Source organism: Thermobia domestica, chromosome 12, assembly GCF_964235325.1.
Source record: "Thermobia domestica chromosome 12, izTheDome1.hap1.1, whole genome shotgun sequence".
Taxonomy (NCBI): Eukaryota; Metazoa; Arthropoda; class Insecta; order Zygentoma; family Lepismatidae; genus Thermobia; species Thermobia domestica.
Genome location: NC_137465.1, coordinates 165,272,138 through 165,297,192, shown reverse-complemented (window position 1 = coordinate 165,297,192; position 25,055 = coordinate 165,272,138). Strand labels below are relative to the sequence as shown.

At 36.2% G+C, this 25,055-nt stretch overlaps 1 protein-coding gene and 1 pseudogene across 1 annotated transcript in view; both read left to right on the top strand.

Annotated features, from left to right (window-relative positions):
- The window catches only part of LOC145666173 (NADH-ubiquinone oxidoreductase chain 4 pseudogene), a 287,501-nt pseudogene that overhangs the window by 226,690 nt on the left and 35,756 nt on the right, over positions 1–25,055 (top strand).
- The window catches only part of LOC145667130 (glutathione hydrolase-like YwrD proenzyme), an 87,473-nt gene that overhangs the window by 27,927 nt on the left and 34,491 nt on the right, over positions 1–25,055 (top strand). Inside the window, exons 4-7 of the mRNA XM_081734873.1 lie at positions 3,477–3,677; positions 8,612–8,852; positions 14,048–14,219; positions 23,841–24,000. Of these exons, the coding sequence (XP_081590999.1) occupies positions 3,477–3,677; positions 8,612–8,852; positions 14,048–14,219; positions 23,841–24,000 (774 nt within the window). The remainder of the gene's footprint in view (positions 1–3,476; positions 3,678–8,611; positions 8,853–14,047; positions 14,220–23,840; positions 24,001–25,055) is intronic.

The following is a 25,055-nucleotide window of genomic DNA, read 5'->3' as shown; positions in this document are numbered from 1 at the left end:
TGACGGTTCTTAAGGGATGTCCCCATACATTTCTAAAACTATAAGTCCAACCGTCATTGGCGGTTCTTAAGGGATGTCCCCATACATTTCTAAAACTATAAGTCCAACCGTCATTGGCGGTTCTTAAGGGATGTCACCACACATTTCTAAAACTATAAGTCCAACCGTCATTGGCGGTTCTTAAGGGATGTCACCACACATTTCTAAAACTATAAGTCCAACCGTCATTGGCGGTTCTTAAGGGACGTCACCACGCATTTTCTAAAACTATAAGTCCATCTGTCATTGGCGATTCTTAAGGGATGTCACCAGGCATTTTTCTCTAAAAAGATTAACACTGCCAAGATATTTTTCGTGTCCCCACATATTCTTAACTATGATAATAATGCTAGTTCCATTCTTCACTCTTTCCTGTGGTTAACTTGTCCAAAAACACAACCGAAACGGAATCAAAACTCAAACATAGTCTTCAAACATTTAAAAAAAAAAACAAATATTTCGTTCCTTCGTGCTGACCGTTCAGGAAGCTAGCTTTTCCGGTGTTGGTAAACCCACTGTTTGGCAACACAAAAGGCGATATAAGTCGGACGCGATTCCCTCAGGTTTGGGGGGCTATGCCCCCATGTATGGTTTCCCCTGTTTGGCAAACACATAAGGCGTTATAAGTCAAACGCGGTTCCCTCAGGTTTGGGGGACTATGCCCCCATGTATGCTTCCCCACCGGTTTTCGGTAAACACATAAGGCGTTATAAGTCACACACGGTTCCCTCAGGTTTGGGGGGCTATGCCCCCATGTATGGTTTCCCCTGTTTGGCAAACACAGAAGCTGTTATAAGTCAAACGCAGTTTTCCTGTTTGGGGGACTATCCCTCATGCACAGTTCCCCGATTTTCGGTAAACACGTAAGGGAATATAAGTCAGACGTGAATCCCTAAGGTTCGGGGCGTTATGCTCCCCACAAATTGAAACATATTGGCAAACTCATAGCTCGTTTCTACACCGTGTTAATTATTTTCATAAGAAAAAACAATATGTGTTAATTTTCTAGGAGGAGTCCCACCATTCGATACTTATGCAAATATATCTAATCAATTATAATGATATAAAACTTACTTGAATATATTATCTTCTTCTTTGAACAAACACAGAAAAATCCAGAAAATCACTTTAAAGAAACAATGCAGAAGCAAGGCAGAAGCCTTCACGAGCAAAATTGTTAATACAGGAAATGTGTACTCCATTTATATAATATATTTTTTTATTTATTCATTAACATAAGGGGAATGGAATAGGGGGAGAAAAAATAAAGTAAATGAATTTGCCTTGTAATACAGCATTGCCTCGCTCTGCAAAGAATCAGAAAAGAATTCCTTTGTCGGTCTCTTGCCGAATCGAAGGAAATATTTCTTTTCTATAGAGGTAATACCAAGGAATTTTCACACAATGCCTAAAGTTTGAAAAACATCGCCAGCATGTCTCAATTCATACCTTAAAGACGCCAAATTGTCGTATTTTTCACAGCAAATAGTTGTTTACCAAGCAATAAAATTCGTTAGTTGGGTTCAGGCAACAATGTTCCTAAATTTTAAAATTCCGGCTTTATTCAGTAAGCTATATAGCTATCATTTCAACAACTGTTTCAATAACTTGTATCTTGCCGAAAAGAACAGCATAATTATTGTATGTGGGATTACACAAAACCATTCTACAGGTTCTTTTTTGTGTGTGTGTGTGTGTTGTTTTGCAGTAGTCAAAATGAAGGACAACCATTTATTCATCAGGTTATTGGCAATGAGCACAAGGACATCCTGCTTGTTTGTCCATCAGGTTAGTGGGGCGGGGAAGAGGTTGTTGTCCGCAAACCATCCACCAGAACTGGTTTGAAAAACACCCTTTGTGAGGAAAAATGTGTCAGTTATCGCCGTTGGGGGGAGAGAAGGTATAAGCATGTTCACACAGGATGCAGCCAAAGAGTGGCAGTGAGGGGTGGGGAAAAATGTGTGTCACTTGTCGCAGGGTAAAAACCTGATCACACAGAATGCGGTCAAGAGATGCGGGAAAGGGTGGGGAGCGGGTAGAAACTTGTTCACACAAGACATTGATGATGGAAAGAGAAGCGGGGGAAGGGTTGGTTCTCCCGTTCACTCAAACTAGAGGGAATGATTGGTCCCCAATGGTTAAACATTGCAGGCGGAGCAAACTGGTTTTTCATGGCCAATCATATCGCAAGGTTGTTTGCATAGGGTGTGAGAAACTGAACTTCAATCTTCACCCTCAGTATTACAATGGCGCTTGGAGAGAACACAGAACCTTGCGTATCTGCGAATTTCGTACTGAGCAACGCTGAAAAATAGCAAAGTTAAGTCTGTCATTTAAGAGCCAAGCAAGCTAAACGAAAGAAGTGCAGTTCGCAACAAGAAAAAATAAATGAAAATAAATAAATATTTCTTCCTATCCTTCCTTTTTCCTATCTTAATACTTTACTCCGTAAAACAACGCACCATTAAAAATCGTTGCTAAACATTGGAGCTTAAAGGGTGTAATCATATTCATTATTCATAATTTTCTAGTTCAAATAAGAGTGTTCAATTAGTTACGAGCTTTACAAGTCAGATCATAATTAAATTAATGGGAAAAACCTTGTGGGAACTAGGGACCGCGTTTTAAGCCATATACTGAAGTTCTAATTATCTAAATCATAGTTTTAATTCTAATTTAATTATAATTTCAATTCAAGAAACGTATTAAATCATGTTTAAAGCTAGGAACAGCGTTCAAAGCCGTATCCTCAATCAAAAACCGTGTTGTTTCATGTTTGAAGCTAGGGATCGCGTTCAATGACGTATACCACTGCTCTAATTATCTAAATCGTAGTTTTAATTCTAATTTGATTATAATTTCGATTCAAAAATCGTATTAAATCATGTTTAAAGCTAGGAACAGCGTTCAAAGCCGTATCCTCAATCAAAAATCGTGTTGGATCGCGTTCAAAGCCGTATACCAATGCTCTAATTATCTAAATCATAGTTTTAATTCTAATTTGATTAAAATTTCGATTCAAGAATCGTATAGGAGCGTGTTTCAACAAGAAAGAAGGTCATTCCACTTTTCCAAACAACCTCTATTGCACAAGTAATAAAACCACTTCCCCCAGAAACCTCCCCCAAGCCCGGGGCCGGTCTCTCCAAGGCCGACACGGCCATATTGACATCAAATCTACACAGTCATAAAAGCAATAAAACCAATTAAGAGGGCAATAAAAGCTATTCAAGTGTAGAAGTCGCTCCATTTCTACTGCGTATCATGCAGTAGAAGAGTATGGACAACTCCTTACTTTGTTGTTGTATTTTCTCATTTTAGTTTACAACTTCTCTAACAAAAATTAATAACATTGTCCAGTTTACTTAAATTTTAATAGTTTCATTGTTATAATTTACATTAATGTATGTTCGTATGTCCTTTTTTCCCTCATGTAGCTTTCATTAAGCGATATCTTAGCTCCAGCTGTTGAGTTGGCTGAAAATGGTTTTCCAGTAACCGAAGTTGTTCACAATTCATGGAAAGTGAGTGAAAAACTGCTTGCATCCAGGCGATATGGTGAAGAACTTCTTAAAAATGGAAAAGCGCCTCGGATCGGTGAGATAATGACAAATCCAACATTAGCACAAACACTTAATGTAAGTTTAATGGAAGTACACTGTCCTTTAACAATGACAATATATAAAGTAAGGAAATATAACTTGCTTTATGAAATCTGAAATCAAAGGTCTTTATAATTTTCTCCGTACATTTTTATTTTAGGTTTATCAAAGGGAAATGACTATAAATTTGTTTCTTGGCTCAAATATGCTCTTTATACTTATACATTTCTTTGTTAAGATTTACATTAAAATGCTTCAAGAAAATAACTATAAGCATGGTGTATATCGGATATCGGATCATATGGTTACATTAACTTGAAATTAGCCAAGATTATGTTAGGTTAGCTTATGTTTGGTAAGCATGGCTTCGTATGGTTTCAACCAAGTTAGATTATCTCGTATGTTTAGATTAGTTTAGCTTTGTTATTTACGTTCAGCCTCTATTAGTTTTCTCCAAGGGCAGCTCACTCACGTACTTTGTAATGTCAGTCACGTACCTTCCTAATTAATTCGAAGAAAACTTGAAAAAACAATTATGGACACTTATTCCTGTTTACGAATGAAAGATTATCCACACAAAATTTTAGTTATTTTAATAATGAGCTTACAACCCTGATACATGTCCATGAGAGGTATAACAATATATTGTAAATCACAATGTTTGGTGTTATCTTGTGTTCATGTGCTGTGGCACGGTTCTTTCTAGCGTCCGCTGCTGTCACAGAACAGTTCTTTAAATGCCTGGTCTTACGTACAATGTAATCACATATTTTTCGTGACTGCGAAGTCTTTCGTTTTCTGTGTCCTTGTGGCGACCGGGAGAGGAGAAATTGGGTGAAGTCAGCTTGTAAATTCTGTGTTGGTCGCGCACTGAAAGGAAAAAGGGAAGGGAGGAGGGTTCGGAGAGTGGATTTTTTTCTGCTTTTCGCAGTAGAAAGACTGACTCAATATTTCATTTAAAGAGCTATAAAATACTAATACATAGAGAACAGCCAAATATTGAAAAATAAAATTTCGAATTTTACAAAGAAATAAGCTACACAAGCATGGTTTTCTCTCGTTTCTATTAACCTAAAGATAAGAATTATTTGGTTTGAGTCAATTGTCAAGTCATTAGGGTAAGCCTAAGACGGGGAACACTCACTTGTGGAATTTTCTGCACATTTTGGAGCTTTCTTGTGGATATATGATTAGTAAACGCGTCTTCAGCATGGGGTACCAGGGTTCAGTTCTAGGTTGGAGCACGTGTGGTTGAGATTATACATGAAACATTAGGTCTACGTCTCAGTACTGAAAAGGAATGGTCGAATGAATTAATCATTTGCTTCGGAAATGATCGAAATCAAATGCATACTTGAATTTCATTGCACCATGAAAGTATTATCATGTCCCTATTTTACAAATTAATAAACATTATAAATATACGAGAATCGAAGCTAGTTAAATTTCTACATTAATTATTATTTTTTGTATATTTCCAATTATATTGTTAAATAGTAAGTTGTGTATGAAATCTTTCATTTTTACGTCCCACAGTTATGCCGGCTAGGCTAAAGAAGACAGTGATGATGAGAAATGAATGAATGAATGAAATTGTGGAATGAAGAAAGTGGGAGGAAACGGGAGAACCCTGAGTAAACCCACGCCCACGGTGTTTGTCCACCACAAAGTTCACTTGACGTGGACCAGGGACCCCACGCGACAAAGGTGAACACTTTACCACTGAGCCGCCGCGGTCCTATAAGTTGTGTATGTTAACGGGTAAGTAACCAAATGTTTTTTACAAAATCGATTAGTAAATTCAAACTAAAGAATGAAGTTGAGAAGCGTTGTCAACATAAATTATTTTTCAGTTTTGAATAGCTTGAATTCTTTGCTTGGAGCTATGTATTTAAAATCAAGTTCAATAATTTTGTATGTAAGAGTATATTTTGTTTGTATTTTCTATGTATTTTAACTTGCTGGAACCCTAATGGCACTCTCTGGTCCTAATACGTTTGTGAAAAATAACAGTATTGATCGTCTTCTTCTTCTCAGGTCAGCAATCTTTTGATTGGTTTCACATAGCTTTACGTTCTTCCCTATCCTGAACCAGAGATTTCTCATTTCTATTTGCGTTTTCTACCCTGCATCTTATATTATTTGGGCGGTATATTTCTAGGTATTTTTCTAGGTCACTGTCTTCTAGGTATTTTTCTAGGTCACTGTCTTCTAGGTATTTTTCGTTCTGCAACTCCCTCCATAGGCAATAGTGTGTTTCATGCATGTCTCATAATGTGTCCAACCGTCCTCTTCGGTACACTCTTTTCTTCTACTAGCATTTCCAATACCATTTCCAATCTAATTTTCAATGTCTTTCTATAGCACAATATCTCTGTTTTCCCTCTTCTCTTAAGAGTCCATGCCTCATATGCATACAGCGGAGAAGCATTCACTCTAACTTAGAACATCAACTCCCGCTCCGACCACCAATGTAAAATTCATAGGTCATTCTATATCCCTATCTAATAGTTAGCATGTAGGTTATTTATAGCTAATTCTGAAAAATTTACCCCATTTACCTAACATATGTAGAGTGAGACAATAATCCAATAAAGCAATGATTTGACGTTCAGTTCTTTTCCCTTGTGATACAAAAGTGTGTATATCAAAATACAATCAGGCAACAGGATTGTACGAACATACAACGCGTTCAATCTGAAAAATTATAACTTCAGTATACAGATATTCACGTCAGTTAATAATCCTCAGATGTTAGACATTCAAATTCCTTACAGGGATAAGAAGTCTCATGAAACATGTTGGGGTAGACCTACTGAATTACGTAACCATAGTTTACTAGTAAGAAGGTGCTTAATAATCCAAATTATTATGAAGTATTATGCAGGTCCTGGGAGTAATAAGGCTTTATTTATTTAGGTTTAGGGTTGGAAATGTTTCTCCCATCTTTCTCGATCTTCAGCTTCCTCTTTTAACTCCAAATGTTGTCTTCTATTCTTCAATTCATTAATCAGTCGTGTTCTTCTTCCTATTCCTTGCTTTTTTCCATCTTTCCTTCTATAGCGATATGAAGAAGACAATTTCTTCGCGTTTCCATCCATGTTATCTTCTCCATCTTCCTCCAAGACCACATTTCAAAGCTCTCTAAATATTTCGTCTCTAACTTCCGTAATGTTCAAGTCTCTGAACCATACAATACAATACTCCATACATAACACTTGAGCAACTTCTTCCTTAGTTTAATATTAAACATGTTAGTTAAAAGTGATCTTTTCTTGTTGAATGCTTCTTTGACTATGGCGATTCTTGACCTGGTATCTTTAGTACAGTAAGCGTCTTTCGTCAAAGTACTTTTCAAATACTTGAAATTATCGACCTCTTCAAGTTTCGTTTGTTCTACTCTGACCTGAAAGGGAGCGTTTCGACGGGATATTCTTATGACTTTGGATTTTTGGATGTTAATTCCCATTCTATATAGTTTTTCCAGTGTCAACTATTTTGTCAATCATCTCCTGTAGTCCTTCGGTTCTAACTATAATAACTGTATCATCTGCATACCTGATCTTGTTAATGATTTGCCCTCCAATCTTCAAATTTCTCATTCCCATTAACGCTTCCTTCATTAAACATTCATTGTAAATGCTGGATAATTGCGGCGACATATTACATCCTTGTCCGACTCCTCTGCAAATCTCCACACTGTTGTTTTCTTCTTTATTCAAGGCAACTTCACTCGTTGTCCTATCTACAGGTTGTGTATGAGTCGTCGGTCTCTCTAATTGACCCAGATTTCTTTAAGTCTTTTCAAAAGTTTGATCCAATTGATCTGGTAGAAAGCTTTCTACCAGGCGATTTCTCCAACATCTCTTCTATCTTACTTTCCAGCCGCCTGTTCAGTATGCGCGCGATAATCTTTCCAGTGTGAGAAATAAAGCTAATGGTTGTGTGTTTGTTGCACTTCTTTGCTTACTTTTTCTTGGGTAATGCAATCATTATAACATCACGAAAATCTTTTGGCAATTCTCCACTAACGTAGATCTACTTAATAAGTGAAGTCAGTACTTTCATTGCATTATTTCCTAATTTCTTGAGCAAATCTACTGGTTTGTCATCGTCTCCAGTGGTCTTTCTCCTTCGTATGTCTTTGATGGGTTGTACTACTTCACATTTCAATATGCTGGGTCCTTTTTCTTCATCATCCACCTCTTTCTCAGCTTCGATCGCAATATCTTTGGGGCGATTCTTCTGATCGTATGTATTCCTCCCTAAGGATTCTCTTATGGTCAGTGACTACATGATCTTGTTGATCTTCAATTCCAAACGTGCGTATATTTTTATTAGCTTTCCCTCCCAACTCTTGTGCTTCCTGAAATATAAGATCGTATCTGCCGCGCCGTTGAAATTCCATTATTTCTTCACATATCTGTTCCATATACTTTCCTTTGGCTTGGTGCGTTTCTCTTCTCAATTAATTATTCAGCCTTTTGTATTCTTTGATGTTCGTGGTTTTCGCCTTTCTGTTTTTCTTCATCTTCTTAAGCACCACTTCAGTCATTCATGGTTTTCTCGATGCTCTATCCATCCTGCAAATGTTATTGTGGAGTGTGTCAAGTAGAATCAGTTTATCTTTTCCCAACCATTTTCTACATTGCCTTGTCCACTGCACAGGTTTTTCTTCAATCTTTTCTTTGGCATCACTGTCTATATTTCTTAGTCGCTCTAAGTTCCACTTTCGGTTTCTCTTCCCATTTTCTTGATTGACTTTAACCAGGTTTGCACCACCACCACTAGGAGATTGTGATCCGAATCAATGTCTTCTTCCGGTAGTGTCTTCACATGCAAATTACAATCATAATAGGGCGATTTTACTACTTTTAAAAATATTTTTTAAGTATAGAATATTTGGTAAAAAAAAAAGTAATTGATGAGATTGGTCATTCAAACTAGCAATGTGTTCAATTTTGAAACAGGAGTTAGGAGCTGGTGGCAAAGAAGCTTTCTACAATGGTCGTATTGCAAACGCAATTGTTGAAGAAATACAAAACTATGGAGGTATTATGACATTGGATGATCTTAAAGAGCATACAACTACGTTAGTAGATCCTATCCAAGTTGACTATAAGGGAAAGACTGTATGGGAAATACCACCAAATGGGCTTGGAGTGACAACTTTGATGGCACTTAATCTTCTGGAAGGATACGATCTTCAATGTAAGTTAGTGTTAAGTTTTCTATCTGAACATTACATGTTAATATAGTCATCGACGGGGATGGGCTGACCTCGTGAAAGTGCGGCAGTACAGATGTGTGGAAGGCACCATACCAATTGTCGTAGAGTTGGTTATTTCTTTTTTTAAAGATGTCTGTTGCTATAGATAAGCGAATTATTTTGCTTATTATTCCACAAAGATAATATAGGCTAAATATTCAAGTATGTCTATACACGGAAGCTGATATAGCATGCACGCGTCAAGTGATCAAGGTAGGGAAAACGCAGGAGAATGTATTTTATATTACCTAGTATTCTTATTTAAATATAGTTTGAATACTGTTTTTTTAATTGTCAAGAATTATAACCTGGTATCCTGGTACAAACACAAATGATAGAGTAGATACTGTTTTCTTACTTTGACCAGATCCAACACCGTGTGTTATGCTATTCAGCATCACATTACAATTATTTATTATATGTAAAAGCTACTAGGAAGCCATATACACATAATACGTTCAAAATGTCCATTATTATTTATAGAAGATATATATGTATATATATATAGACCTACGTATTTTCGTTAATATATGGCACCACTTTAGTCTGTTTTAATGTAATCAGTGTTTCTAAAATGTGGACAGAAAACGTCACTAAATGGGTGGTAAAATGACTCCAATTCAAGTAAAAAGTCGCTAAAAATTATTCATGATGTTCCGTATCTCTCTCTCTCTCTCATTTATATATATAATCTTCTATGATGTAGATCAATTACCTTGATAGTAACTTCCTTTTATATATGTATTTTACTTCAATGAAATAAAAAATGTTTAGAAAAAAACATATGAAAGTTAAAGTTTACAAAGAAAACTCTTACACCCAGTTAATCGAGCTTTTAGAGATATTTGATAAATCTGTAATATTTGTGCATCTTGCTATCGACAGGCGCTCATCGAAGCAAGAAAATCAAAACGTTCATTTAATTAGTTTTCCCAACCAATTCTAGTGAAAACGGCACGAGTTGGCAACAGTGAAGTCAATCTTATCATCAGTTTCGACTTAAAGACGCCAAAATTAACTTTGTCTTTATATATGTGTGTACGTAGAACAATAACTCTTTGTTCGAAAAGTCGCTGAGAGACTTTTTCTACTTCAGTTCCAATGAGAACGAAAATTAACAAGTCACCCCAGTTGCCTAAGTGACATCTACACTAATTTTTGATTGGTCAATTTTTGGTCATCAAACAATAGTGGACAATGCTATATTCAGTGAGTGGTTGCTAGTCATGTGACCCACGGTGACCAGAAAAAGCGCAAATCAGTTGGACAACGTACATCGAAACCTCCGTCACGGAGGGAAGTCGGGCAGCGAACCTCAAATTCTCCATCACGGGAATAGTTTGTGTGGAGCCACCCCGACATAGAGGGCTTGAAAAAGAAGTTATCCGCTAATAGGCCTAGTGTAGGAAATTTAGGTCAAAGGCCATTTCATGCGTTCTTGCTCGTGAATTTGTGTAGTTAATCACAACAAGTGCCCGAACACAGTTTTAATTGCTTAGTTATTTAAAGAAAGGTCTCCCAGTGTCAATTGACTAGACTTAGTGTGCACTCATTTCTACACAACGCCGAAAGGATTGTTGCAAGGACTCCCCATAGCAGCGGAAGAGGATAAGCTTTGCCACAGATCGTAACACGGAAGAAAACTGGAAGTAGATACAAAATTGCATTCTCGATAGCAGACGAAGAATCCAGTGTTAGGATCGCCAGAGGAGCGTCGTTAGAAAAATAGTAGTGAAACAATAATATAATATATTCAATTAACACGTCAGCTAGTAAAGTGCCATTGTAGAAAAGAAAAAAAATAACAGCGCGCAATTGCTTCCGGATAACTCATTCTTAACAAGCCACTTACATATAATTTAATGTGCACAACCTATTGTTAACGTAAAAGGGAAAAAGAGAAGTAGGTAGCTAGTTAAAATTCTACCTGATATTCTTATTTTCAACGGCCGTATATTGTGAAAAATGTTGTAGATATTGTTCTTTTCTTACGTAGTGTTCTTACATATTTTGAAGGTTATTAAGTTGTGATAATCAAAGTAGTATGAATAGTTAAAGTAATCATTTTGTTTTGTAAATTCTATTCCTTCATTAACGCGAGGTTGTAGGTTACGGGATGTGCTTCGCATCCAACGTCGAAGTAGTGAGCTATCCCTCGCAATAGGAATAAATAGCAGAAAAGAGAAAAAGAATAATTAAACCAATTTCTGATACTTTGATGGCTCGTACGTAACCGACCACGTTGCCTATCAATTTGTTATTTAAATCTTCCCAAGTTTGATACGTGTCCTGGTGGAGCAGATGATTGGGAACTTTTTTCGATACCTCTGAGCTGTGAGTGCAAGGGTAGAGAGATGTGACCTCCAACACCAGCGATAACAATCTCAAGGCAAGCTCTACAAACTGAATGAAGGTTAAAATTGTTCTCCGACAGAGGGCAAGATACAGCTTATCAGAAATTAAAGCGAGATTTTGGAGATTTCATACACTATATAGGCTGTATATTTGCTGAACTTCCTGGCGTTTGGGCTGATTCAATTAAGGAGGGAAAAAAGCATATAAAGACTGCTTGCAACTAGAGGTGCTTGATTTGTTCACAACACAAAAGTCTGCTTGCAACTAGAGGTGCTTGATTTGTTCACAACACAAAAGTCGCTAATTGGAAATATTATTTTTGGTCGCTATTCTGGAAGTTGAATCCACTAGATTTGGCGACTATTCCCCTAAATTGGCAACATTGAATGTAATAGTTTTATTCCGTATATCGAGCTTACGTTCATTGTCCAGGTGGCGATCTGTTTCTTTTAACGACTCTTCTGGATTCACTAGTAAATGCCAGTTTTCTGTATTTAATGAACTAACAAATGTTTCAGATATGGACATCATTCTCACTGAGTTTGTACTCTAAGCCTATGACGTCATAATTTATTTGATGACGTATCTTTTGATAATGTGAAACAGACCCAGAAACAGTTTAACTATGTAGTAGTGCTCTACCTGCTGGTTTACTTTTGGCATATCACTCGAAATAGTTGTTGAAAAATTTTAATTCTTTCACTAATTTCTTTCTTGTTGTCCCCTAAAAGATTTGTGCTGGGCGACATAAAAATATATCCCTTGGTATAGATGAGATTCAAAGGGGCTACTAGAAATAATTGTTGACAAATTACAATTCTTTTCGATTAGCTTATAAATACAGCGTCCGCATGTATGCCATAAAATCTACAGTGCAGAAAACACAAATCAATCTATGCTATGTTAGCACTAAAAAGCACCTAACCGCGTCTGGGCAGGCGCAGCTGGTTTGCCCGCGCTCGCGCAGTGATATGTCCGAAGGGAGCAGGAGCGTCAGCGCCGGTGAGTAATATGCATAAGCAAAGATATAGTGAAAAGGAGTGTATTTTGGCAATGATGCGAGTTTCAGTAACACTTGTCATCGTTTCACACTATTAAGGCTTTACTTGTGAATATAAAACACAGCTTTCGTGTACTGTGCAGAAATACATTGATTGTAGAAAATAGTAACTAATACAGTCATCTTTCATATACACTCACTTATATTATCCGCCGTAAAGCACTTGTAATGATTTTATGTACACCTATTCTATTCATCTCCCTCGCGGGAGATTTTATAATTAAAAGTCACAGCACTAAGGCCAAGTTGACTGCTTCACTAGAATTGTTTTAAATATTTTTGTTGTTATTATAATTGTAGAAGATGGCCCGTTCCAAAATGGACGAATTGGCCTGTTTCAAATAGTTCTGTTTCCACACTAGTTTGTGAATTAAAAAGGAAGGCAGAAGCGTAGAACATACAAAAAATTATGTAAATCACTATAAAAATTGTAATGCACTAAATTATGTCCAAAATTGAAATTGTTGTTAAAAATGAAATTGAAATAATTGAAGAGCATGACGCTCCATTGTGTAGAACATTCTACGCCATCTTGCCAACCCCTCTTATGTACACCTAAAATACAGATGTATTACTTTGTATTTAATTGTCGCCTGCAGTAATTGTTTCCTTATAAATACGTCTTTTTTTTAATTTTGAACCCATAAAAGGGTTTACGAATAGTACGAGGCAGCCTTAGTAGCAATGTCCTCTATTACACTAAAAAATTGTCAGAAGATGAATAAATTGTATTAAACAGTAAATGGTTTGCATTCAAGTAAAAACGTGGTCATGACATAGCATAACCAAAATGGCGCGGGTCAGAAACCCGAATTAGCCCGTGTTAACCAAAATTGTTATAAAGTAAAATCATTGTAAAAAGGAGTGACGCAATGGATGTCTACATACTAGGAAAATTGAATTAAATGAAAGAAGCACAAAAACTACGTGTATTAGATGAACTCATAGCACAAATCGGGAGCTCGAGACAAACCAACGCACCCCGACGTCAGGTACCCGAACTCCAATATATATTTTCATGCAAAGTATTGAATTTCACCTGTAAAGTTTGCAAAATGTAGTATGCCGGAAGTAAAACAAAACTGTACTTGATTAGTACTAAATAATTTCACAAAGATATTCTGGTATTATTATTGACTTGTGCAATATTTTTAAAATGTGGTACTGGTGAGCCCTTTTAGGTAGGTGAAAGGCTCTGATAGCGGCAACAGATGGCAGCATGTATCTTTTATGTATCTTGTATCTTTTGTATTTAATGTACTTCGTAGGAAGTATCCAAATTCAAAGGAACGAAATCAATCTCAATCAATGAATATTCAAACTTTATCCAAGAACGAATTGAATTAATAATGATTAGAGCATTTAATTTTACTCTTCAGAAGCATGCCTCCACCAAAAAGTCTCAACTATAAATTGAATCAAAATATCTCAAAAGTGCAAGGATTATTCTCTGTTTTTATTTAATTTATCTTTAGACAATGTTTTAATATCCACCATTTGAATTTGATTGAATTATTGTGATTATTGTCGCTTCCTTCAAAATACGTTGGAAAGATTGGGGAAACGTACCGCCATCTGTTGGTATTTAAATATCCTTCCCAATTTAAACAACGTCAGTAAAACATAAGGCATAAGGAAGCATAAGTTTTGGCCTTAAGGTTAAGTTATGAAATTATGTTTTAAAACTATATCTCTAATTTTGTTCTTTGTGTTCTTACGTAGCTATGGGTCATAACAGTGCAGATTATCTTCACACTGTAATAGAAGCCTTAAAAATAAGCTTCGCAGATACACTTTGGTTTGTAACAGATTTAGAGAAGATTCCAATATCACTTGAAAAAGCGCTTTCGAAGGAGTATGCTGAAGAAAGAAGAAAATTTATCAACCCAACCAGGTAAATTGGCAGTTAACTACACATACTGAGTTTCTTACTTGAAACTTGTACTCTACCTGTATATTGTATCATAGAATACTTTGTGTTTAATGTGCAAGTTTTACACTAACCGAAACCTGTGTTTCAGAAACGTCATGAGAAACACAAAGTCTCACGTCAGGGACCCGTAAGTCAATTTTGTATTATATTTACTTTGAAATGTATTTAAGGTTTTTTATAATAAAAGGGCCAAATAAATTTAAACCTTCACAAGCAACCAGGGTTGCTACCAAAATTTACCACTGGGTCTCAGAGACCCATGTTTTGGTTAAAGTGTTAAAACATTCTATTAATTGTCAATTTTAAGTGTGCAAAGATTTTTTCACATACAATAGTTACGTGTTATTTCAAGCAAAACTGGTATAGAACTGAGAAAATAACCACTACATTAGTTGGAAATTCTGTTAAGGAAATAGAATGCATTGAGATTTAATGTACCGTAATAATAATAATTTATATCTTTAAACTTACTTTCATTACTCATATAATACCTAAGTTGCTAACACAAACAATAATATAAATTGAATTAACATATACGATTATCGATACATGATATCAATACCCCCATTTTTTTATTTCCTGATCGTTGCTGATATTTGGTACCTCTTCATCAATTTCTTTTACAGTAGATTAAACTAAATTAAGAACTTTTAATCAAATTAAAATCCGATATATATGAATTTACTGTTTCTTTATTAATTCTTCTACCTTATCAAGAACTCAATTTTATTAATTATGGGAGAGATTTATCGACACTTTTCATCTTTAATGCAGGCCTGCAACTTGCGGAGGGCTAGAGGGGCCTGGCCCCGTGTCAGAAATGGCTAAAGGACATGAAGAATTGGGACAAAACTGTTATATAATACTTGGCACCTGAAAATGCATAAGGTTTTTTTTTAAATTAAATTATATTTTAATATATAATTTTATACATAGTAATTAAAAAGTAACAACATGGTTAAGGTTGTGTAAATAAAAAACAAACTTTTTTATTAAAGACAACAACAGCCAGGTAACCTTTATATAAGCTTCTCGGCCCGTTGCTTTTTCCAAAACAAACACCTCGTGACGTGATGGACTTTTTTAAAATAAAATAAAAACAAAAATATTTACTAAAAATAATTTTTAAATTTTTCACCATCATACGTCACGAGATTTAATAATATAAAAAGCACGGGCAAGAAGCAAAAAAAAAAATTGATTTATTTTTTATTTTATACAGTTTGGGTTAAAACTTTAAAAAGCAGCCATGAAGTTTGGAATTTGTGCTTTGTAAGTATTTTTTTTTTTACTACAATATTTTTTTTTACTTTGGAGAGGAGATTTAGCAAAAACTCTGCCATCACGTCACGAGGTGTTTGTTTTGGAAAAAGCAACGGGCCGAGAAGCTTATGTAAAGGTTACCTGGCTATTGTTGTCTTTAATGAAAAAGTTTGTTTTTTTTATTTACACAACCTTGACCATGTTGTTACTTTTTAATTACTGTATATGAAATTGTATATTAAAATATAATTTTAATTTAAAAAAAAAACTTATGCATTTTCAAGTGCCAAGTATTATACAGTGAAACCTGTCAACTTGGCCACCTCTCTAAGTTGGCCACCTGCTTATCTTGGCCTAGTTCGTCTTGAACCCGCATTTTCCCATAAGACATTCGTTACTTACTACTCTATAAGTTGGCCACCTGTCTATCTTGGAAGTTGGCCACACTGAAGCAATGTTTATCCTATGATGATAATGATAAATTTACCTGCGTATCTTGGCCACGCGAAATATGTTTTGTTAGTTTTCTTAACTCTTTCTTATTCCCGTATGAGAGGCAGATGTTCTGTATTTGTGACTGGACAAAAAGAAGCATAGATTCGCACGATTTGTTCTTTGGAGGTCAATGGCCAGAACACTACCCTCATAAAGGGGTGGTGAAAGAAGGTGTGAATAAGAAAAAGCACGTACAGGAATTCATGAAATTGTTGTACGTATTTGTTTACCCTGTCTGTTTTGGTAAAACCATTAGCTATATCAACTCCTCTCATCAGTGGGGCGCTTTAGTAATTCATGAAAATTCTCCAAGTTAAAACTAACCATCTCAATTGTCAAGTATTGGCACATGTCGGCTTGTCAAAAGATAGCGGAGTGTTTGAGATATCAATTCCTTCAAGATTTTCTCAAAACCTCTTTTGCTCCGAAGGAAACACTTTTAGCTCATTAAAACATTAGACTGTGCATATCTGCAAAAAAGAATAAAGCAAATATGTCTAGAATGAACCACCATTCAGTAACAACTGAAAAGAAGTCATATAAATTGCACATGAATTTCTCAATTTATAACTTAGCTTTTCTTGTTTTCAATCTGAATAACTCAGTGTGCTATAATATCAATTTCAATAAACTGCGTACATACGCTTCAATTTCATGGTTGTTTGTGTTATTGTGTTTTCAATCCGAATAATCCAATGTACTAGACTAGTTTTCAGGAAGAGAAAGGTATGCACATATATTAAATATACTATAGTAATATTTTCTAGTACTGTATATTTTTATGATTACTCTATATACATTTTTATAAGTAGCTGTCGTGCCACTGATTATTAAAATTTTACAATCAAGTAATACTAGAAATCCTATTCTAAAAATACACAAATCACACTTATTTTCTGTAAGTTGGCCACCTGTCTAAGTTGGCCACTTTTCGATGGAACCGATGGTGGCCAACATAGACAGGTTTCACTGTATAACAAAACTTTGTGTACGGAGAGTAAGCAAAAGATAAACGAATACGAGTTTTTATATTTTCTGCGGAAAAACGGTTTTAAGGGCAAAAGCCGTAACCAAAATTTTTAAATTTGACGCCCGAAAGGCAAAGAGAAATGAACGAAATTCTGCACAGATGTCGTAGACGTAAAATGAGGAATACAGGGTTCGTATTTTCTGGATAAAACGGTTGAATGATTCACGGACCCCTCCAAACCTTTGATCACGATATATCAAAAGTGCTAATAACAATACGTCACAAGTGTTTAAAGAACATTAAGAATTGGAACAAAACTTTATTTAGTGACAATACGTAAAAAAATAATTTTTTTTACTTTCTGCGGAAAAACTGTTTTAGGGGCAGAAGTTCCCACCCAAAATTTTGAAATTTGACGTCCGAAAGGCAAAAAGAAGTGAATTGAAGTGAATGAATGTGCACAGACTTTGTAGAGGTAAGATGAGGAAATGCGTGTTTCGTATTTCCTGAAAAGAAAAAAAAAAAAACTTTCCTGTGTATCGAGGAGTTGAGTGGCAGGAGAGCACTGAAGCGAACAAATTGTCTGTAGATGTTGTATATGTAAAATAAGGCCTTCCGTGTTTCACAAGTGTCTCCATCCGATTTCTTCAAATTTGGCAGATCAACAGTAAGCACAAGCAGTATAGTGTATTTTATAGTATTTCAGGAGGCGCCTTTAACCCTTACAATGTTTTTCCGCATAAACAAAACACTTGTCGATTTATTTCCTTCTTGCTGTTGATGTGCCAAATTTGAAGTAAATCGGATAGGGACATTTGAGGCCTTATTTTACATGTATAAAATCTACACACAATTTCATTTGCTTCGGTCTACTCCTTCCTGCAATATTACGGTGATATTTTTTTTCGGAGGGAGCCTTGGCCTCAACACTGTTCCGCACAAATTAAAACACATTTCGTTTATTGTTTTGCAAATTGACCCTACACGTAGTTTCGTTGCAATTCTCCATATCCTTTAGGAAATTCTGACGTATATTTATTTGCACTTTTGATATTTTGTAATGAACAGTCTGTAGCCCACCCAACCGTTTTTTATTTATTTTTTTTAAGGAAAATACGAAACATATATTCCTTCATTTTACGACTACAATGTCTGTATACAATTTCATTCACTTTGGTTAACTTCTTGCCTTTCGGTTGTCAACTTCCAAATTTTGGGTGGGGGGCTTTTGCCCCCTAAAACTTTATCCTCAGAAAATAAAGAACGTATTCGTTTATTTTTTTGTATATTGTCATTACACAAAGTTTCGTTGCAATTCTTCATGTCCTTTAGACACTTCTGATATATTGCTATTATCTCTTTTGATATTTTATGATCAAAGGTTTGGAGGGGTCCGTGCCCCACTCGATTGTTTCTTCAAGAAAAATACGAAGTCCGTATTCTCTCATTTTACGTCTACAATATCTATGCACAATTTCGGTCGCCAACCTTCAAAATTTTGTGTGGGGGCTTTTGTCACCTAAAACCGTTTTTTCTCAGAAAGTAAAAAATGTATTCATTGTTTTGCGTATTGTCTTTACCCAAAGTTTCGTTGGAATTCTTCACGTCCTTTATACACATCTGACATACGGTTATAAGCACTTTTGATATTTCGTGATAAAAGGTTTCGAGGGGTCCGTGCAACATGTAACCATTTTAAGGAAAATACGAAACCCGTACTCCCTTATTTTACATCTACAACATCTATGCAGAATTACGTTCACTAAGGTCCACTTGTTTTTGCCTTTCGAATATCAACTTCCAAAATTTTGGGTGGGGGCTTTTTTCCCCATAAAATTGTTTTTTTTTTTCAGAAAATGAAAAAATTCGTATTCGCTTGTTTTATTTGTAGTATCTACTTGCCAAATTTTTACAAAATCAGAGTGTTACAATTGGGAAGTGTTACTTGTTAATATAGTCCTGACTAGTAGGAATCAGCAGTAAGATGACGTTTATAGTAAAGTTTGAAATACTGCAAGTCAGCGCGATCCAGCCAAGAGTCGGGTTCAGCTCAAGAGTGGTTTGCTAGATTAGTCTCACAACTAGAGATGCAAGGGCTCGAAAAAAAAACTGCTTTTTTGGAAAAACTCGGTTTTTTCTGCTTCGCTTTTTTGCTTGGGAAATTTTATGCTTTTTTGAAAATTCTACTTTAAGTTGATAAACCAGATTTTGTTTCGCTTCTCTATAACACAAAAGTCATTTAATTAGTGGTTGATGCCGATAATAATATAAAACCTCGAAAATAAGCCATGAATTTCGAAAAGATATTTCAAACACTTTTACTTCTCAACATATTTACATTATGAATTCCAAAGGATTAACCAATGTATATAATAATATTTTTTTAACTTCCTACATACAAAAGTAGGCAGGGTTGGCAAGAACCATGGTTGTTTTCGAAAATGCCAAAAACCCGTTTTTTGGGGGAGTTTAAACTAGTTTTTTTTTTGGTTTAAACCAGTTTTTTTGGGTTTAGATATTTTGCTTTATGTATTTATATTACATATTGACAGAAATAAGTTTGTTTCGTCTTGGTGTTATTATGCAACAACGGGGTTATGCTGAAAGAGGTCACATAAGCTTAAAGAAGTCCGGTCAGTAAATTTCTTAATTTGAGAAACTCCCGCCCTAGCCATCGGGAAAATCCCGTCATTGCTCTAAATGTAAAACAGTAACGAAAAAATCCTGTTATTGCTTTGCATGTAAAATTTAAAGGTCAACTTATCATAATCAGTACGCTAAAACTGATGTATTAAATTACAAATTTAGTACGTACATATCATTCAAAGTACAATCCAAGCTAATGTTGGAAGCTACGTAGGCAATCGATAAATTTTGTCAATTTATATCAATATATTTAAGCAACCTTGGCTTCTTTATAAAGCAACAGGCATTCAGGCGTGCAGAAATATACAATTTAGTTTCGTTTCGTATGTTCAGGCTTATAACATCCTTACGTAATACCGAGGTTATCAAGGAGACTTTCGCTTAAAGTTACATCCGAACCTCTACTTTGTTTACGCATGAAAGAGCGTTGTGGTTCGACCGAGAATTGAACATAAGACACCTTGATTAAAAGGTGAAAAGGAAATAAAACTAATGCAGATGGTTTGATGTGTGGAAACGTCACCATGAAGTTCACACGATTCGCATTTTTCGTTCTTTTTATTTATTTATTTATTTATTTGGTTTATACCAGTTGTTATTTTTAAAACAAAAAACAGCTGGTGTAAACCAGCCAACCCTAAAAGTAAATATTTCTTTAAAAAAGAAAATACTCAAATAAGTAGCAAAATTCCATGTAGTATTTTTACTTCAAAATATTCCATACCCTCTTTTTGGAACAAAATAAAATTAAAATAAAACACAAGAAAAATACTTAGATTTATATGATACACTTAAAGGCTGCACATCTAGAGCTTTTGGTTTTGTATATTCTTGAAATTCTACAATTTTATATAAGCACCATCACGGTTTACTCAGTCCCCAATTTTCTGTATTTTTAACAAGAGGAATTCAACATATGAAGGGTGTGAGGTAATAACATGGTAATCCACAATTTTACTATTTTAAGAAATTAGAAATTTTTTATTGCACAATCCATTTTGAAAGTCGGAAAGCTGATTTTTCACATAAGACTATACATGAAGGATTAAACGAAGCGGTATGCGTTGCTGTCTATCTGGTGCTGCATAACTCAGCAATTGAAAATTTGTTAGTTACCATGTTCTTGGCTCACACCCTTCATATCATTATGGGACTCTCCCCACCCCAACACCACCAAAATAAAAATGGACTACGGAATATATTTAAGTTAAGATAAATACAACTGCACAACAAACATGAATGAGTGCAGCTTTTGCGCTTCTATCGAGAAGTCCGGGATTCAACTCAGCATTCGACCATTCTGACAAAACTTTTCTTTATTCCATCTATGAAGTAGAAATAGTGCGTGTACTGTAAGTTGGCCGACTTCATTTCTTATTGTTTTTAAATTGTTATTATTACTAATTACCAGCAGTGACGGTTTTGCGAAGGTTAGGGGGGCGGTCTTTTGGACTGAAGCCTGTTCCCCAAAATTACGGAATGTCTAAAACAAACAAAATATATATTAGTTATGCCTTTACTCATAAACTTTAAGCTCCCGTCAAATAAAAATTACGAATGTTTAGAAAAACTAAACATTAGTAAGAAAAAACCCTCCCAAAATTCTTTTCTAAATCCGCCACTGATTCTCAGTATAAAATGATCTTCAAGGTTGTATCCGGAAGATTATCGCTAGATATATAAACGAAACGAAATACAGTATAAGTTATGCCTGTACTCATAAACTTCAAGCTCCTCCCAAATAAAATTAGGATATTTTAGAAAATGAAACAATCTGAGAAACCCGTTCCAAAGTACGTTTCTAAATCCGCTACTGATTATTTGTATAAATTAGTATTCAAGATTGTATCCGGAAAATTATTGCTAAATCGTTGCACAGCTACAGTATAACAGAAATGTGGAAGTACGGTTAGACGGATATATTGAAAAACGTACGCGTTGACGGATATATAGAAAAACGTACGTTTAACTTTTGCGCTAGAAGCTAGAGTACTAAGCTCTTAGAAATGAAACACAGACGACAAACTGAAATGATCCCGAGAAGAAAAAAATGTCGATAACTCAAAAGTTAAAATAAAGTTAAATAGCCTCTAAAATTGCCATCAAACACTACATTCTTCATGTTAGCTTTAATGCGTAAAACATGTGCTCCATCCATCTTGATGGTGAATTTTAGAGCGAAATATGGCATTTAGGTCATGGAATTCTTATCTAACTATAGAATATACTATAAGAAAGCTATTTAGATAAGAAAAATCATTAAAATGAAAAAAGCCAAAATTTCCAAAATTCTCGTTTTTTTTCAAAAAAGCCGGCTTTTTATGTGAAAAGAAACCATCGATTCAAAAAAGCCGGCTTTTTTGCATCTCTACTCACAACTATTGCCTTAATGTTTGCTTTGGGAAGGATGTGCATTGCAGGTTATGCATGCGCTGCTTTAGTCATAGGTGTCCAAACTAGCGAGCCGGACGCTTGTGAGCTGGACAGCCGGGCTCCGGCTGAATAACGTAGGACAAGGTGAGAGCACATTTGTGAGAAGTGATCGCGAGCCTCAGTGAGCGCAAGCTCAGTTGAGAGAAGTAAGCGCGAGTCCGAGTGAATGCGTTCCTTATGATTAGTGAGAGCGAGCCATTCGAGAGAATTGAGCACAAGCCCAGTTTCTGAAAGTGAGCGCAGGCTAAGGTGAGAGAAGTGAACTCGAGCACGAGAACAGTTGAGGGAAGTTAGCGTGAGCTTGAGTGTGCGCGAGCTAAATTGAGAGAAGTGAGCGCAAGTCCGAGTGAACGCGTGGTCACTTACGATTATTGAGCGCGAGCCCAGTTTGGGGAAATGATCACAAGTCAAGTTGAGGATTTTGGGGAAATGATCACAAGTCAAGTTGAGGGAAGTGATTGCGAGCTCGAGCTATGTTGATGTAAATGAGTGCGAGCTCAGGTGAGAAGTGAACGTAAGCCCGAGTGAGCGCGAGTCCAGTTAAGAATAGTGAGTGCAAGCTCTCTTGAGTTCAAACCCGAGGGAGTACAAGCCCAGTCTAGAGAAGTGAGCGCGAGTCCCATTGAGGCTAGTGATCGCGAGGCCGAGTGAGCGCGAGCCCAGTTGAAAGGAGTGAGCTCGAGCAAGTTTAGTGCGAAATGTTCATGTATGGTCCATATCAAAATGTCCATGGGCTGTTTTCGCTCACGCGGTATTTGCATACGCTGCTTTTGTTCTTGCGCGGTTTTCGTCCATGTGCTGTTTGTGTCCACGCAATATTTGCATGCGCTATTTTTGTCCTTGAGAGGTTTTTGTTCATGCGCTGTTTTTCCAACGCGGTATTTGCATGCGCTGTTTTAGTCCTTGCGCATTTTTTGCCCGTGCGCTGTTTTTGTCCTTATATCTATTTAGCTAGAAAGAGTGCCTGTCAACTATGCACCCTGAAACGCAGTAAAGACATTTGGGTTGTCAAACAGGGACTTCTGCTTTAATTTTTCCTGACTCATCTTTCCTAAGGATGTCTATAAAAATTGGAAATAGTCTGTGGCAGTGGTTCTCAACCTAATTCATATCTTGACCCGTTCGTGTGAATGCAAGCCCGAGTGAGTACGAGCCCGGTCGAGAGAGGTGAGTGCGAGCCCAAGTGACCGCGAGCATGAGTGATTGTGAGAACAGTTTTGGGAAATGGTCGGAAGCGCGAGCCCAATTGATGCAAGTGATCACGAGCCGAGTGAGCGAGAGCCCAGTTGAAAGTGAGCTCGAGCGCGAGCGAGCCTATTGCAAAATATTCAACTATGTGTTTTGTCCATGGGCTGTTTTCGCTCACGCGGTATTTGCATGCGATGTTTTTGTCCTTGAGCGGTTTTGGTTAATGCGCTGTTTTTGTCCACGCGGTATTTGCATACGCTGTTTTTATCCTTGCGCGGTTTTTGTTCATGTGCTGTTTGTGTCCACGCAGTATTTGCATGCGCTGTTTTTGTCCTTGAGCGGTTTTTGTTAACGCGGCATTTGCATGCGCTGTTTTTGTCCTTGCGCGTTTTTTGCCCATGCGCTATTTTGTCCACGCTGTATTTACATGCGTTGTTTCGCCCATCACTGTTATTGTTTGCACGGTTTTGATCCAGAACCATTTCTATAATTCTTTCCATACTTGTGCATAGCGTAGTTCAGAATTTTAGTATACTTTATGAATGTTATTTCCTGTAATCTCAGAGACGTCTTTCGTCTTTCGTTAGTGCTCTGAAGAATGTAACTCACGGCAACTTGGGACCAGGTTCAGATACAGTGTACCTGACTGTAGTGGATAAAGAAGGGAACGCATGTTCCTTTATCAATAGCAACTACATGGGTTTTGGAACAGGGATTGTCCCTAAAGGATGTGGATTTACTTTACAGGTATTTAAAAGCATTATTTCTAATGGAAAAAGTGGTTTTAAGTATTTGAAGAATACATCTTGTGTTAACGTATGTACTATGTGGTGTGATCTATAATACACATTTAATTATATAGCAAGAGTGTATTGTACTTGTGTGACAACAGGTATCTCATATGTGATAAACTAACAATACCAGGTAAACCAACAATGACTTCTGTGTCCCTGGGTTTCTGGCTCAGGACTGTATCCTGTGTCCTGACATAGGACTACTCCTCTATATTTCGGATAGATATGTTGGTCCAACCCTGATAATTTTGAGGACGGGTGCATAGAACCATCTTTTCAAATTTAGTTGTACAGGGCCAATGTACGTACCCCTGAAAATTTGGATGGTTCATCTCTTTCCCTTGTATGGGTAAAAAATGGCAAAAAATTCTAATTTATGATTTATTTTCGTATTTTAACCTCTAAAATAAGGCTATATTGCATCATAGGCGCCCATTCTCTTTCATAATATGTGGTACCTTAATGCACCCTTCTCCAATTTTGGTAGGCATTATTGGCTTACCCTTTAAATTTGGAAATTGTCAAGAAATAAAATTTGCTAATTATTTTATAGACTTTTATACAATCTCTGTGAAAGGTGCTCCAACATATCTTCTTACATAGTAAGCAATATGTTTTTCCACGTGGGTGTTTTTTGTCCAAATTTATCCTCTGAGATGAGATTTTAGTATTCATATTCGTATATTAACTGGCTTGTAGAATCATTCGAATATCTATAGATAAACAATGCTGTTGTCAGTGTTTGCTTCTGAGCAATAGCTCACGTTATGGGTGTTAACATACCCTGAAAGATGAACCCTGGTTCGCTCACTTATGAAGAGAATCGTATAGGATCCAGAAACCAGTCCATTATCATATTCTGTATTAGGTGACTTACATTTAGACACAGTAGTCACATAAATGTGTAGCGCAACTGATCTCCTCTTAGCCTCCTCAATTATTCTGTAGGTATTTCCAGTGGGAGATCTTTGGAATTTGAACTCATTATAGTGGCCCAGATTTCATCTT